Source organism: Astyanax mexicanus, chromosome 19 (assembly GCF_023375975.1).
Source record: "Astyanax mexicanus isolate ESR-SI-001 chromosome 19, AstMex3_surface, whole genome shotgun sequence".
In the NCBI taxonomy this organism is placed as follows: domain Eukaryota; kingdom Metazoa; phylum Chordata; class Actinopteri; order Characiformes; family Acestrorhamphidae; genus Astyanax; species Astyanax mexicanus.
Window position 1 is genome coordinate 18157751 of NC_064426.1, and position 17310 is coordinate 18175060.

General features: G+C 39.6%; 1 protein-coding gene across 2 annotated transcripts in view; it reads right to left on the bottom strand.

The window, feature by feature from the left end:
• Positions 1-3093: 3093 nt before the first annotated feature.
• The window catches only part of lrrc4ba (leucine rich repeat containing 4Ba), a 148187-nt gene continuing 133970 nt past the window's right edge, over positions 3094-17310 (bottom strand). For both annotated transcript variants that reach the window (XM_007235389.4, XM_022673993.2), the window contains 2 exons: positions 15463-16021; positions 3094-6429 (listed from right to left, as the gene is read on the bottom strand). In XM_007235389.4, the coding sequence (XP_007235451.2) occupies positions 4477-6429; positions 15463-15708 (2199 nt within the window). In that variant the 5' untranslated portion in view covers positions 15709-16021 and the 3' untranslated portion in view covers positions 3094-4476. The remainder of the gene's footprint in view (positions 6430-15462; positions 16022-17310) is intronic.

Here is a 17310-nt window from a genome sequence, read left to right on the forward strand (position 1 = left end):
ACTGCGCAGAATCGGGTGTCAGGATCGCCAACATGGCGGAAGATTTTGGCTTCATTTTCATTGAATGAATGGGAACGGCGACACTGCGTCCATCTTTTTTTTTTACAGTCACTGCTTTAAACAATAGAAGAAAAAAATCCTCTGTCCCACAGCAGGTATTATTTGGGTGGTGGGTCTCAGCACTGCAGTGATACTGCCATGAATTTGCATATTATTAATGTATAAAAATATTCTGGTTTGTTTAACATTTTTTCTTCAGAGTTTGAATGGCTTTAGTATTAACGTTTTTCTCAGTCACTTTGGAGCATTTCTCACGTCAGAATTTAATTTCTTAACACCAGTTGTTCAATCTAAACATCATCTATGCACATCACAAAGGCTATTTCTCATTTATTTTATACGAACAGCAAATTATTTCCTGCAACTGTTTCCCAAATTATCATTTGTTTATGTCATGGAGATCACAATATATTATATGTTAGCTAGCCATTAGTTCACTGCATTAATCGTTACATTCAAATGAGTTAAACTGGTTGTCAGAGTCTGTAAATCAGTAGAAACAAGCAGGTGGTCATAATGTTAGGCTTGATCGGTGTATAATGATATATAGTACAGTAAGTGATCTGTAATCTTACCATTGCTGTGCTTTTAGAAACATAGATAAGATATGAATATATTACTGTATCTTATCCAAAATAATAATGAATTTAATTCATAAAAGTCATGTTGTAAATTCTGGAATGTAACATAATTGAATTGGAATGAGGTAAAATATATACCTGGATGAAGCTGGCTTTAACCTGATAAAATACAATGTCCTGTCAGTCCATCAATGGTCTATCAATACATTTCTGTACAAACAGTACAATCGTAAAAGTAAATTCTGTCCAATTTCTTGCAGTCAGGCTCTCATAAACAGTAGTGTGTAATTTTGTACAGCTGAAACCAATTTATGATTCACAGGAAAAAAGTAGAGGATTTTTAAATAATTCTCATTTGGACAGCAAAACATTAGCATCCTCATAGAGTAAACTGAAAGACGACCACATGACTAATCATTTAGACTGTCTTGTTCATAATCAATGACTAAAGAATTATTCTAACAGGTTTACTGATATGAATGCGCACATTTGGGTCACGAACTAAGGATTCTGTGTGAAGTATGAGAATTAGCTTCTCATCCATTATGTGGTGCTGTTTATACAAACTGTCTTGAGAAACGACCACAGTGTGGTGCAAATATGAATTCTGATTTGAGAAACGCATCAAAGCGACTGAGAAAAACTGTAATCTACAATGCAGAAATATAATAAAATATAATGAAAAACACAGAATTTTAGGTGTGTGCAAACTTGTAACTGGTACTGCCTTCTGTATGTAAAAAAAAAATGAGAATAATGTATTCCTGATATATCAAATATGACACATAATTAGAGTCACATATGCTAAGTGTGTTTTTTATACTGTTTTAACTGTTTTTGCTTAAAAGGGTAAACAAACAATATTATAATTCACTTGGGTTAAAGAATTTGGTGTTGAGGTTCTTTACTAATTTAAATGTTTTTTTTTCACAAATGAGAGAGATAAAACATTTAAAAAAAGCATCAGAAACAAAACTGAAATATATATTAAAAAAACCCAACAAAAATCAACACCAACAAGTTGCACTGTTTCACTTGCGGTTTTTCGTGTGCCATTTTTCTTTTTAATTTCGAAGTGACTTCCGCTAACAGAATATGTCTCATAATAACGAGTGTAACCTTAGCTAATTATAATAACAATAACAATATTACAATTAAGATAACACTTGATCTTTTAAAAAAAATAAAATAAACCAACAAAGAAAAGCAAACTAGATAAAAACAAAGAATGAAAGACACTTATTATCATAATAGCTTTGTTTTTAAAAGAGCTCTATAAGTTTCTATAGTTTTTCATTTATTTGTCCTTTTTCCATTAAAAAAAACAACCAAACATATTTTATTTATTTTTTTCGTATTTGTATTCCAGTCTGGTGTGGTCTCGCTCATGGAGCTGGGTTTCTCTTACCTTTCAAAAACAAAGCTTCAAAATGGTATCTTCCATTAGCGCTCAGAGTCTTAGCTCCTACCTCCGTTCGTTCGAGAACACAGTGATTTTGTGATGACTTTTGTAATCCACTGTACTCCCGTGATGTTCGTTTGTCGAGTCCGCGTTCTGTTCGGAAACAGATCAATGTTCAATCACATAGGAAAAAAAGAAAAAACGAACGAACACAGGCTCCTAGTCGAGTTTTATGTTGTAGAAAAACAAAAGGAGCAAACGGTTGGTTGCTGGAGCTGAAGATAGAGCTGGAGATGGAGCTTGGGGGTCCACTTCAAGACCCTGGCTTCTCTCCTTGGTTTGGGTGGGTGGTTTTTTTGGGTTATTCCCAAGCAAATCGGTGGTTGTAGTTTCTGCCTTTGTAAATTCTTGTGGTAAATCCTGCTAAATCCTCGGTACTGCTGGGAATCTATGCTGTAGTGACAATCACTTCTAGCACAATGAAATACAAACATCACCTCTGGATACAAAAGGAACCAATCAAATGATTAAGAATAAGAATAATAATACTAAACGAAAAATAAAAAAACAATCAGCTGACATAGAAGCATTTTATAGATATCATAATATCATTGGAATATCAATAATATTTTTATTTACTCTTATTCAATATAGAGGGACAGATTTATAATTCATTTATAAATCATTTCACTTTTCCGCACATCAAATGACTCTCTGTATAGCAGCATTTAGATACAAATTCTTCACATTTTGCTCTCGTTACATAACCTAGTACTGTTTTATCATTATGGTTAGCATAGTTTGTTGGTGTCTGTTGGTCTTTTTTCTTTTCCTCATTTTTCCAACACTAAAATGTTTATACTGCAACAAGAATCGTCGTTATAATTCCACTGCAATGACAAACAAGCGTTACTCATCCTCTACTCTTCTTCAGCGACCCTGTTAGTAAGAATGCAACAAGAAAAGGGAAGAGGATTTAAAGACTAAAAATAAGCTCAAACACAATCTCTGAATTTTAGAACCATTGTAACCTCCCTTAACCTTCCCCCCAACCCCCCCCCACCCCTTCGCCCGTGAATGCGACCGTCTGGTGTCCCACAGACGGGCATCGTTGACTGTTCGTAAGCCAACATAAAATAAGGTTTCTCCCAGTGTCAAAGTGCAGCTACGACTGCAGCTGCAGCTTGATTCTTCAAAAGCCGTGGCTTTCAGTGTTTCAGAAAAAAAAGCAAAAGAAAAAACGAACAAAAAAAAGAAATTTAAAGTTTTTTTTTATAATTTATCTCTCTGAATGAAAATAGATTTATATATTGTGTATACTTTCACAGTTTATTATTAATCTTTTCTCTTTAGAATTCTCTTTTTAGATCATCGTCTTATGCCCTTTTAGGTTCTTTTATAAAAAAAAAAATAAAACAAAACAAAAAAATGTCGAAAGTCTTGAATTTGTCTTTTTTTCCTTTCCTTCCTCTCTCGTTTCCTTCCACCTCCTCGTGAAGGTGTTAAAGGGTGGGGGAGAAAGTGAGAATATGGCAGAGTCCATCATCAGAACAAAACACAAGCCCTCAACACAGTGCTGGTCTGTCTAATCCACCGTCCTCTGAAGCCGTTCTCTGAACACTACTGAACCGAACCTCGGTTTAGAACGAAATGATAGGCTAATCATTGCTTTCTGTAGTTCCTTTCTCCTAGAATGCTTTTAATGCTTGCACAGATGATGTCTATCTCTTTCCTATCTGCTTACATTCTGTACATGTAACATCTATCTCCTCTCATTTTGTTTATATATTTCTCCTAAAAATCTCCTGCATTGCACTGTATATTCTTCTCTGAACATCTCAGCACAGAACTAAGCACTAAGAAGTGTTGTTACACCAAGTGTCTGACACTGTTCTCTACGATCAGCTCTTAACTCTTTCTGTGCGATAGTGTTTGCAGACATGCTATCGTGATGCTGATGCGCATTTTCACTTTGGCACAGATATGTGCACGTTTGGCTCGTGGAACTGATCCTATTCAAAATGTGTTGGTACTGTATCGACGCTTTGCGAGCCTGATGTTTTGAAATTGATCGGAGTGCGAGTTCCTGATGTTCGGAAAAGAAAGTGTTATCCTAACCGCAGTGTGGTCATCTTGTCTTCCTCGCTCTCGTTCTCCCTCTCTGTGTCATTGTTGTGCTGGCTTTGTAGCGATTCACAGCTATGTCTTATTCCTGTGTAGGTAATATGTCATACAATGCTGGGTCTACCTCGCTCGTTACTCCTGAGAACATACCCACGGGGGCTGAACAGCCAGTGCCCTTCATCTGTTACTGTCTTCTTGATGCTATCCCTCCATTTTTCTTCCCTCTTTTCATCTCCCTAATCTTCATTCTCTCTATATTTTTCTCTCTCTCTCTTTCACACACACTCTCACTCTCACTCTCTTCCTGTTTTAGATCTGAGTCTCTTGGACGTTCTCCTTAGAGCCACTCTTGAAGAGTAGGGGCTCGATCTGAGGGTTCTGCCCTTTACCTATCAGGCCTTTGAGTGAGCCGTGGAGCCCAAGGTTGGGCAGGGGCATCGAGGAGGGAATGGAGCATGGTAAGGTGCCCACAGAAATGGGCATCTGTGCACAAGAGATAGGTGTGGGTTGGGACTGGGAGCAAGGGGAAGGGTTGTTGTTGTTGTTGAGGCCAACTCCAGAGCCTCCAGAGAGGCTCAGGCCCATCATGTTGTTGTTGAAATGGTGGGGCTTGTAGTAGTGGTTGAGGTGCTCCGCCCGAGCAAGGTTGGGCAAGTTGACAATCTCTGGGTGGTGCAGCCGTAAGCTCCCTCCTCCAGATCCTACCTGGGGCACGGTTGAGCCGCCGCTGATGCCGCTGCCTCGAACGCTGGCCCCAGCTCCAATCTCATCCTCCACATTGATGATCTCGATGGCTCGTGCTGGTCCGTGGTGCTTGTGGAGCTGGTGTTGTTTCCGAAGCTTGTAGAAAACCACCAGCATCACAGCTGCCATGAAAGTGATCGCCACAAAGCAGCCAATGATGATCTTGGTGGTCTTCATCACGTCATCCAGGCCAGAAGGGTAACTTGGTTCAGAGACCGGGACAGTAAAGGTTGGTTTGGTTGCACGGGGAGAAGAAGATGAGCCGAAAACCGACAGAGATGAAGCAGTGGTCGGGATTACATCGTGCCAAAGACGCCCAGAAGGTGTTGGACCAGGGATGTGGATGATGGTCTCATTGATTGAACGCAAGGCCGAATCTTCATCGCCTGTGGATTCCACAGTTTCCACAGTTACAGTGGTGAAGTAGGTGTAGTTCACACTGGCGTCAGCTGCAGTGACATTCAGGACAGCTGTTGCTGTTGTGTTCCCCGCCGAGTTGGTCACCATACAGGTGTACTGGCCTGTATCGCGCAATGTGACATTGGTGAAGTTTAGCGTTCCGTCGTGCAGCACAGAGATTCGGACACGGTACGATCCATGGGTCATCAGGGTACCATTGGGCGTGATCCAGTTGACAGAGGTCATGGAGGTTCCAGTGCGGCACTTGAGCTCAGCAGCCATGCCCTCGGTCACATTGAGGTCAGTGGGTGGCTCAACAATGACGGGGGCATAGCAGGTGAAATGACTCTGGTCAAGCTCGCCAATGTACTTCCCCTTTAAATAGGGTGGTGCGTGGCACCGGGCGCAACAAGTGGTGTTGCTGGGTACTGTTTCCTTCAGCCACCAGCTGAGCCACAGCACATCACAATTACAAACCCAGGGATTGTGGTTGAGATGCACTCTTTCCAGCTTCTGCAAGGGCGTGAAGAGGTCATGGGGCAGAGAGTGAAGAGAATTGTGAGACAAGTTTAGCTCCTCAAGGCTCTTGAGATCATCAAATGCATTGCGCTCAATGACGGTCATTTGAGAATGCATGAGCCACAGTTTGCGCAAAGACTCCAAACCCTGAAAAGATCCAGGTCTTATGATCTCCAGCCTGTTTCCAGAAAGCTCAAGTTCCTCAAGTCGAACCAGGGGCGTCAAGTTGGGGATATCCTTCAGGCCGCACATTCCCAAGTTTAGGTAGCGCAGATTGATGAGGCCGACAAAGGCAGCGTCTGAAATATAATCCAGCTTCTTGAGCTCTCCCAGGTCGAGGCGACGAAGGGAGGGCACCCGGTGGAAGGCGTAGCCCGGCAGCGTCTCGATAGGATTGTTGCGAAGCCAGAGCTCCCGCAGCTTGCTGAGGTACTCAAAAGCCTGTGATGGTACCAGCGTGAGTCGGTTGTCAAACAGTTCCAGTGTGTTGAGGTTCGGGAGGCCATTGAATGCGCCAACCTCGATCTGCCGGATTTGATTCTTGGAAAGCTGGAGGATCTCCAGGTGCCGCAAGTGCTTGAAGGTATCCGATCTAATCACCTGGGTGAGAGAAGTGTAAATCCAAGTTAAAATCCCTTGATCTCATGAAGTGACACTAGTGTTTTTTTCTTCTTTGAGATTCTACAATTGTGAGGCTTTAAAAATTGCAATGGTTGGCTATTTTAGTTACCATTTCTTCTGACTCTATTATAAATAGAACTGTCAGTTATGTGACAACCCAATCATAGTAGCGCAAGGCAAGGTTTTTCCTTCACTGATGTGCTTCTGTCTGGGTTTGATTTGACTTTTGTTTTGTTTTTCTGTTGCTGGTTCAGTCAAAGATCTACGCACAGAAGATATTCAACAAATTACTATTGAGCACAGAGTTTGCAGGATAAAACTTGCAGCAAGTCAAAAACCTCAAAAAAAATTTGTTTGTTCTATATTTGCCGTATTGTAGTTTCAAACGGAGGAATGCATGAAACATTTTCGTGCAACAAGAGCAGGCAAAAGTTAACAAAGGGTGAAAAAGTTAGCTTATCTGTTTGAAAGGTACGCCTGATAAAACCTCAAGAAAGGCGCACACAGAGCACATCTCCAGCAGGAGGGGAAGCGTGCCGGTGGCACGTGTGAAAGAAATGTATTTTATGAAAATATCTTTACTTAACCAGCTAGCTTCTCTCATTAGAGATGGCTGAAATTCCTCTTGACATGATGTAGAGCGACTGCATTCCAAAAGCTACCGCAATTTCACACATTTGAGATGCAGAGAGCTGTGTTACACAGAGAATCGGCACATTAGTGACAGCCTGAGCTGCTTTCCTTGGGTAGAGAGTGAAGCCTAGTCCTGGCCTGATGCCACATCTCTCTCTCTTTCTCTCCCTCTCTCTCTTCATATATATATAAACCACAAGAGGGAAGGGAAGCAGCAGAGGAGAGGGAGGTGGGTGTGAAATACAGTGGGTTGGGGGTATTTTAGAGGATGGGAGAGGAAACATGTCAAATCTGTACTCTCAGGGCACACAGCAATGAGAGAGAAAGAAGCCAAAAAAGAAAAAAATCTAGGATGCCTTCAAGTGTTAAAACATTTTTAGATTTTTAATCATTTCAAGTGGGGCTCCAGGATACAACAAACCAAATCAGAATTTTTACGCTAAGAGGGAGGCGTGAGGAGTATTATTATATATTTTTCTATTTTTAATTGGGATGCTTTCTGTTAACCCTTCAACATGCTTAAAAATAACTGTGCTACAAAGGGGTCCCTTGAGCGATACCACAACATATTATAGAGCAATACCACAGAATACCATAGAGTAATACTACAGAATAATACAGAGCAATACTACAGAATGCCATAGAGCAATACTACTGAATACCATAGAGCAATACCACAGAATACCATAGAACAATACTACAGAATACCATGAAGCAATACCACAGAATACCATAGAGCAATACTACAGAGTACCATGAAGCAATACCACAGAATACCATATAGCAATACCATAGAATACAAAAGAGCAACACCACAGAATACCATAGAGCAATACCACAGAATACTATAGAGCAATACCACAGAATACCCTAGAGCAATACCACAAAATACCATAGAGCAATACCACAGAATACTATAGAGCAATACCACAAATACCATACAGCAATACTACTGAATACCATACAGCAATATCATAGAATACCATAGAGCAATACTATAGAATACCATAGAGCAATACCATAAAATACCATCAAGCAATACCACAGAATATCATACAACAATACTACCGAATACTATAGAGTAATACTACAGAATACTATAGATCAATACCACAAAAAACACCATAATAATAAAACCATAATACCATAGAATACCATAGAGCCACACCATAGAATACCATAGAGCAATACAATAGAATACCATACAGAACAGCAATACCATGAAATACCATAGATTAATTCACAGAATACCATAGAGCAATACTACAGAATACCATAGAGCAATACCACATAATACCATAGAGCAATACTACAGAATACCATAGAGCAATATCATAGAATACCATAAAGCAATACTACTGAATACCATCGAGCAATTCAACAAAATACCATAGAACAATATTACAGAATAATATAGAGCAATAATACAAATACCATAGAAAAAAACCTTAGAATACCATAGAACAATGCCACAGAATACCAAAGCAATACCACAGAATACCATAGGGCAATACCATATAAAAATATAGAGCTATATTACAAAATACCCAAAAGAAACCACTAGCTGTGTTAGCCTAAGCCAAGTTCATATAGCAAAACAAAATCCACTGCTTCATTTTTGTGCTACAGAATACCATAGAACAATACCACAGAATACCACAGAGCAATTCCACAGAATACCATACAACACTACTACAGAGTACCATAGAGAAATACCACAGAATACCATAGAGCAATACCACAGAATACCATAAAGCAATATCACAGAATACCATAGAGCAACACCACAGAACCCCATAGAGCAATAAAACAGAATACCTAAGTTTAACACCACAGAATACCATAAAGCAATACCACAGAATAATATAGAGCAATACCACAAAATACCAGGGAGCAATGCAACGTAATACCACAGAAATATACCTAAGAATTTCGTAAAACAATGCCACAGAAAACCATAGAGTAATACCACAGAATAATATAGAGCAATATTACAAAATACCCTAAAGCAATAACATAAAATACCATAGAACAATACCACAGAAAACCATAGAGCCATAGCCCAAAATAACGTAGAGCAATACCACAGAGTAGCATAGAGCAATACCAGATAATAGCATAGAGTAATACCATAGAATACTATAGAGCAATACCACAAAATACCATAGAGAAATACAACAAAATTCCATAGAACAATACCCAAGAATACCATAGAGCAATATCATAAAAGAGAGCAGTACCATAGATACCACAGAGCAATGCCACAAAATAATGTGGAACAATACCTAAGAATACCAATGAGCAATACCATAAAATGCCAAAAAGCAATACCACAAAATATCATAGAATAATACCACAAAATACCACAAAGCAATACGACAACATTCCATAGAGCAATACCACAGAAAACCATAGATCAATACCAAAAAAATACAATAGAACAATACCACAAAACACCATAGAGAAATACAACAAAATACCATAGAACAATACCTAAGAATACCATAGAACAATACCTAAGAATACTATAGAGCAATGTCACAAATACCATAAAGCAATACCATAGATACCATTGAGCAATACCACAAAATACCATATAACAATACCTACAAATACCAATGAGCAATTGCATTGAATACCATAAAGCAATACCACAACATACCATAGAACAATACAATAGAATACCATAGAACAATACCCAAGTATACCATAGAGCAATATCATAGAAATCATAGATTAATACCACAGAATACCATAGAGCAATACCACAAAATATAATATAACAATACCTAACAATACCATAGAACAATAACCAAGAATATCATAGAGCAATACTATAGATACCATAAAGCAATACCACAATATAATTATAGAGCAATACTACAGAATACCATAGTACAATACCATAAAGCAATTCCACAAAACACCATAGAGCAATACCACAGATTTCCATACAGCAATACCACAGAAAAAAAACAGATAAATACCACAGAAAACCATTACATTACATTACATTTGGCAGACGCTTTTGTCCAAAGCGACTTACAATAGTCAAGTACAATGTAAAATAAGTTTAAAGGAAAAACATCTTTGGATAGGGATAAAAGGAGGACAAAGGGGAAAAATAGGATAGAGGAGTGAAGGAGAGGAAGAAAGCATAAAGCAATACTATAGAATACCATAGAGCAATACCACAGAATACCATAGAGCAATACCACAGAATACCATCGAACAATACATAAGAATACCATAGAGCAATACCACAAAATACCATATAGCATTACTACAGAATACCATATAACAACATTATAGAATACTGCAATACCACAGAGTTCACTAAGGGCATTTTTTTACACTTTCACACTGTCCCAAATAAATGAGTATGCACACAACCAACAGACAGACAAGAATCAATATATTGACTCAAATTAGCTACGAATGTGCTTATCTGTTGAGATAGAACTCAATTTTTTGGAGCAGTGGGTTTTATTTTGCTATAATGGACTTGGCTTAGGCTAACACAGCTAGCGGTGCATAAAGCTAGCTAGCTAATTGTGGACAAATTTATATAAAATGCACATGAGCTGATTTAAAAGACTGATTTTTAAACCCATTTTGCAGTAAACACACTCAGAAGGCATTAATTTGGTGAGAAGAACTGCCTAGAGCGGTGGGCAGCCTGGGGTTAAGCAGTAAGGGTTAAGGGCCTTGCCCAAGGGCTCGACAGTGTTGTTGATGGGCCAGTGCTCTGATCGTTAAGCCACCACTGCTACCACTGTTATTTTGCAATAACAAAATGGCAATAAGGATATAAAACAGTATTATGGCTATAGAGCTGTGATTCCTGTTTTTTTTTTACAAACAAAACTAAAAACTAGCGCTCATCATCAACAGAAAGTAGGGGACAGTGCAAAATCTGGGTTATCTAACCCCCATGTTTCCCAATGACTACAGTAACATTTATGCTGAACCTGTGAAATGTAATGTATGCTTTGTGAGACGAATTTAAAGCCCCACTAGGTAGGATTTCCTTGATTATTGAACTTTTTAAAGAAGTAAAATTACAGCTTGACACTCACTGCAGCGCTGCATTGAGGTGTAATAGGAGGAATAGCGGTGCTCTCGTGTCTGTGCCGGAGCGCCTCTGAGCTCAAACCAGACTCTTTAAGTTTTCAGAGGTAGCCGCGACCAACGCTCGCGAGAACTGCGACCTGCTTTCCGACCTTTAGTTCTAACAGTTCTACAAGGACTACTGGTTCATTCTTTACAAACTAACATACAGACACTCTGGCAGAACCGTAAAGAGACCGAATATGTCTGTAAAAGCCAGAAAACGAGAAAGAGATACGCCTGAAACATTTATTACACTCTACAACTGTAGAGGGAGCCCATGAGCACAAAATCTCAATCCTACCTAGTGGAGCTTTAAGATATTTTAAGAAAATTAAGGCCTTTTCTTTTTTAGATAAATGGATTGAAGATCTGCAGATGCTCTGGTTATATTTGTTTTTAAAACATGAGTTGTGGTGGTGGTTGCATTGCGCATCCTCCTGATGTTGGTGGCCTGACTCTACTCTGTTATTCTGTTACTGCACACAATGATGCTACAATAAAATAAACAAAAAAACATTTCTGTGGCATTGCTCAAAAAACTCAATGTAGCACCTTTATTTTTGCACCTTTAAGAATAAGGAACCCCTGAATGTGAACCTTGCTTTCAAATTATGTCTCTTTAGCTACGTTTATACAGCAGGTGAAAGTGGCACAAATCTGACATTTGTCTGAACAGTATGCTCTGAGTAACTGATGTGCATCAGCAAAACTGGATTGCTTCACATAAAGTTTCGGTTTCATTCTTGCCAGAATCACATGAGACTTACTGTATAACATCTGAGCTCACTATAAAAAGGACACGTTATGTTCTTATACTTTCCTTGTTTCGTGCAGCAAGTGTGGAATAAAAGGAAAACTTACAGTGCAGGCTTTCCAGCAGAACATAAGCCTTACTGCCAAGAAGAAATTGTTTCCTGTGATTCTGCAATACTCAATTTATCGCTACGATACTTAATGGCATCTGAAGTGTTTCTGAAGAAGATAAAATGCTCTTAAATAAGCAAATACCAGGAACTGTGTAACCATGACACAACACGTAAGTAAATCTGTGTTTGGTAGATTGTATCTTTGTTTTTAACCATTCTTCTTGGCAATAAATCTTATACTTATAATTTCCCTTTTATTCCACATTTGTAAGGAACATGCCTCTCTGATTATGCCATTCAGCTCATTCTGCCATTGATTTCTTTGGTGTTTGGGGATCTTCTTGGGGTGTCTTCTTCTTGGGAAGAACACGTGTCTCTGACATCCCCCCCTACCATTATATGGACCATGGCCTTAAGTTTGGAGATTCTGGTACTAAGGCTCACTCCAAATAATGCCACAACTTGTTTTTGCAGAACACCAGCATGAAGTTACCCTATTGCATGGGATCAGATCCTATTCAGATCAATCTAACGCGGCTTGATGTAGATTTTTGGAGCACACATCTACTGACCGCTGAAGCAGAGCCCATGCTCACAGGTGCTGCCAATCAGTTGCCAATCAGGCAGAACCTGGGGTATCAAATGCTCAAAACAGGTGTACAACAATAACAACTGCAAAATAAGATGTTTGGCATTGGCAGAGAAGATTTGGCAAATTTTCCATTGGCGCAAACCACATACTTAGCTCTATTACTCATCCCACAAATGCATGTTCCTTACAAATATAGCTGACTTTCCAACGGTCAAGGATTTATTTAGCAGAAAAATTGCTACAACAAGGAAATAGACACAAATATCCTTATTTTTTTGTGCCAATGTTATTGGTGTCAGAATTTAACAACCAATATTCTTCACCGCAGGTTTATCCTATTCAATTGATTGTCCCAGCCCTATTCAATACCACATATTGAAGTGTCCCAAACTGGAATGAAAACATATCAGATTCAATGTAAGGCGCATTTAAAATCCTTTAATTTTCCCAAATATCGACAGTGTGCCTTATAATCTGGTGCAACTTATGTATGAATTTTACCCAGGTATTAAGGAGCAGTAAAGCCACTCTGCTGAAGTATAGCATTATAATGGTGAGTTTTGAGTAAAGTTTCTCCAGCACTAAGGCTGGGTGCAGCAGCATTAGCATTAGCCTTTAACCGCATATTGGACTGTGGTGTGCGTGTTTGCTATGTTAAAACAAGCTAAGTGTAATGAACTGCTATCTGATAGTGCCCTGGGTTACTGAACACTCAGGATTCCTCAGTTTAGAGCTATTGGAAGGCATTAACATCCTGCTAGCACTGTGGTTAGCAGCTAATGCTAATGCTGCTGCACCCAGCCTTAATGCTGGAGACACTTCACTGACAACTCACTCTTACACAAAGTGTTGGAAACCTAAGCTAACAGTAAATAAACAGAAGAGCTTTACTCACCCCAAAAAACGTTTTCAGAATAAAAATTTGTGTAGATTAACATCCAGCTCTCGTTTGACTGTTTGAATGTTTTTTTTTTTTAAGAATTACAGTTTTGTTTATGTAGACACTTTCCCAGCTTCCTCATTAGAAGTGAAACATGGCGACAGCCTTGCTCACTTCCATGTTTGCACCCTTACTAGTGTCTGTTAATTAATGTTCCTTAAAATCCGGTGTACTGTATGTATGAAAACAGACCAGAAAATAGACGATCATTGATAGTGCACCTTATAATCCAGTGCACATTATAGTCCAAAAATACAGTAGATCTAAATTTCTGGGGCCACTTTTACCTTCTGTGTGAATACAGCTTTAATAACACCTGATTCAGCACAAGCTTTAGAGCCTTAAGCACAGATCAGGGCTCTATAACCAAATCAGCAATTGTTACATTTGCTCTTTCTGATCTCTTTACTAACACATGACTGACAGATCCACAAAATGTCACTGCTGGTTAGGGGTGTGACGAGATCTCGTGGCACGATATCTCGCGAGATTAAACGTGACGATATTTCTCGTCAAGCTCGTCAAGGGTCCGGATCCAAACGTTGTCTAATGCGGACCCAAACCTACTGAGAAGGATTTAATTGTATACACCCTTGCGGCGCAGTAAATCACAGACCAATCACGTGTGGGGTAAGATCACCAAACGCTCTCTTCAGTCAATCAGATCTGTGCAGACGCGGTAAGGAAAAAAATGAATAAATAAACACACCGCTCCTCATGCGGGATCGAACCCGTGTTGTCAGGGTCAACACCTTTATAAGGAGATAGGGAGCCCGAAAACGGGCGGAAAAGCGAGAACTGGACCATACTGAATTCTAATTAAATAACTTACACCTGGCGCCGAGTGGTCCAGCGGTCAAAAATTGGCCCTGCTCCCTCTGGGTGGGTAGATGGCGCTCTCTCCCCACATCACTCCTAGGGTGATGTCTGCAGCACAAGGCGTCTGTGAGCTGATGTACCGGAGCCGAGCCGCTGTGCTTTCCTCCAAGCGCGCTGGCTGCTCGGTAATGCTGCATCAGCAGCAGCTCGAAAAGAAGCGGTGGCTGACTTCACATGTATCGGAGGAAGCATGTGTTAGTCTTCACCCTCCTGGTGTGTTGTGGCATTACTAGTGATAGGGGAAGTCCTAATGAGTGGGTTGGGTAATTGGCCGTGTAAATTGGGGAGAAAAATGGGAAAAATTAGAAAAAAATAAAAAAAATAAATAAATAAATAACTTACTGCTACTTTTAAGTTGTATGTGTGGCTGCATTTTGGCTCCAGTGGAAACAATAAACGGTAACAGAGTGATCAATAAGACACAAACCATATGTAAATACTGTAAATAAATCGTACACGTGTTGTACTAATCCCTTAGCTCTGTACTGTATTTAAAAAAATCTGTCTCTGTTTGCACTTCAAGCTAAGTCTTAATAACTGGTTATTGTTATGAATAGATAAATTACAAGAGATTTAGGAGAAAAAAACATAAACCCTAGTCTTAATATGACTGGTTGTGGTTATGCATAGTTAAATTACAAGAGATTTAGGATGTGCGGGAGAAACCAGTCTGTTAATTGTGCGTTATATGATTTTGTCAAATAAAACTCTAGTTTTGTAAATGTTTCATTTTTGACATTTTCTTTAAAAATTTATTTTAAAATCTCGTCTCGTCTCGTTCTCGTGAACCCAATATCGTGTCTCGTCTCGTGAGATTAGTGTCTCGTCACACCCCTACTGCTGGTGTTATAAACTTTGAAAGCTTCAGTAAATAAAGCTGTGAAAGCTATGGACAGACATCCTTTACCAACTTTTAGTCACTTATAAACCACTTTTAGGCACAAATACTGCAATTATTAGGCATTTGGGCAGACAGGTTTAATATTTACCTGTATGGAATTCTCCTGTAAGTTGAGGTATCGCGTGTTGTTGGATATATTCTCAGGAACCTCGTCCAGGCTCTGCCTCGTACAGATCACTCGACTGGCCTGATTGGAGCAGCTGCACGACGTGGGGCAGGTAGACGTGGCTCCTGCTACCTCTTGGCCAAGGAGGAGGAGCCACAGCAACACCTGGGCCAGCAGGAGGAAGAGGGGGGAGGGGCTAGGAAGGCCGGTCACCGTGGCGATACGCATGGCAACTGGGTCATGACCCTTCCTGTAATCCAAAAGAGTATAATTCCAGATTCCAGCGATTTTTCCAGAAAAAAAAAATCCCGTGTGGTGTCTCCCAGTTCCACGATTGACAGCCGACTGTTGATTTCACTTTAGTCGTTCATTGTTTTCCCTCATTGTTCAGGTGAAACAATCTGCCGTCTCCTCTGTGTCTGCGTTTGTTCCTTCCTTGTTTATTTTTAAAGAAGATATGACACATTTACATATGTTGCCTCCTTTTCCTTAAAGCGTCCTCTGAGAATTGGAGAAGCCTCTGCGTGGAATGTGCGTGTTACTGAAAGAGAGAGAGAACAGAGGAGAGATCAGGACTGCAGAACATCATTTTGTAGCCTTTTTATTTTTTTAGCAGCAGCAACAGTATGAATATGAATCGCGTTAAACCCCTTCTTTAACGTCACTGTGAACCCACAGCTGTATGTGGGATCACACTTCAATTCCCAGTGCTTATATGGGTCATTCTCCATTTGGAGAGTGGGAAAGCGTGTCACGCAGGTTGCAGGGCTTAAAATAATATGCAGAGCTCCAAGAGTGGGTATGCACATTCACACAGATGACCTAAGATTAAATACCCATTTTCCTTATGGAAATAAGGAATCATTTTTAGCAAGTTTGGTGGCAGATTCTCCCTGTAATTCACAGTTTTTTTTACAGAGCCTGGTGATGCACTAGCTATTTTGTTTAGTGATATAAACAAGGATTCACCATATTTACGCTAAAACGTAAATAGAATCTCATACAGTGGCTTGCAAAAGAACTTTTTCACATTTTGTCGCCTTTCAACCACAAACTTAAATGTATTTTATTAAGATTTTAGTGATAGACCAAGACAAAATAGCACGTAATCGTGAAGTGGAACAAAAATGATGCATAGATTTTTTAATTTAATAAAAAAAACACTGAAAACTGTGATGTGTAAAAGTATTCAGCCCCCCCATAACAATACTTCGTAGAGCCACCAGTGTTTAAGATGATGAGCAGTGTTACTTTTCAGCCACACAAAGCACTTTGTTTTTAGCCCAAAAGTTCAACGTTGGTTGACCTCATCTGACCACAGCATCTTCTTCCACATGTTTGCTGTACAAACAGCACTTCTTATGTCAGTGGTTTTCTTCTTGCCAGATTTCAGGATTTCAGGAGTGCAGGACTTCAGGATTTCAGAGAGTGACCATGGACCTCCTGGGTGCTTCCCTCTCCTTGCTCGATCTGTGTTCCTTGGGATGCTTAAAGCGTGGGATATTTTTACAACCTAACTCTGCTTTAAACTTCCCCACAACTTTATCTCTGACCTGTCTGGTGAGTTCCCTGCTCTTCATGATGCTGTTTGTTCACTAGTGTTCTCTAACAAACCACTGAGGCCTTCACAGAACAGGTGTTTATATTTATACTGAGACTGAATTACACAAAGATGGACTCTGTTAACTAATTCAGTGACCTCTGAAGGCAGTAGACGGCACAGGGTTTTATTTAGGGGGTTCGGAGTAAAGGGGGCTGAATACTTTTCATTTTTATTTCACTTTACAATGATGTGCTACTGTTATTGTGTTGGTTTATCACTTAAAATAC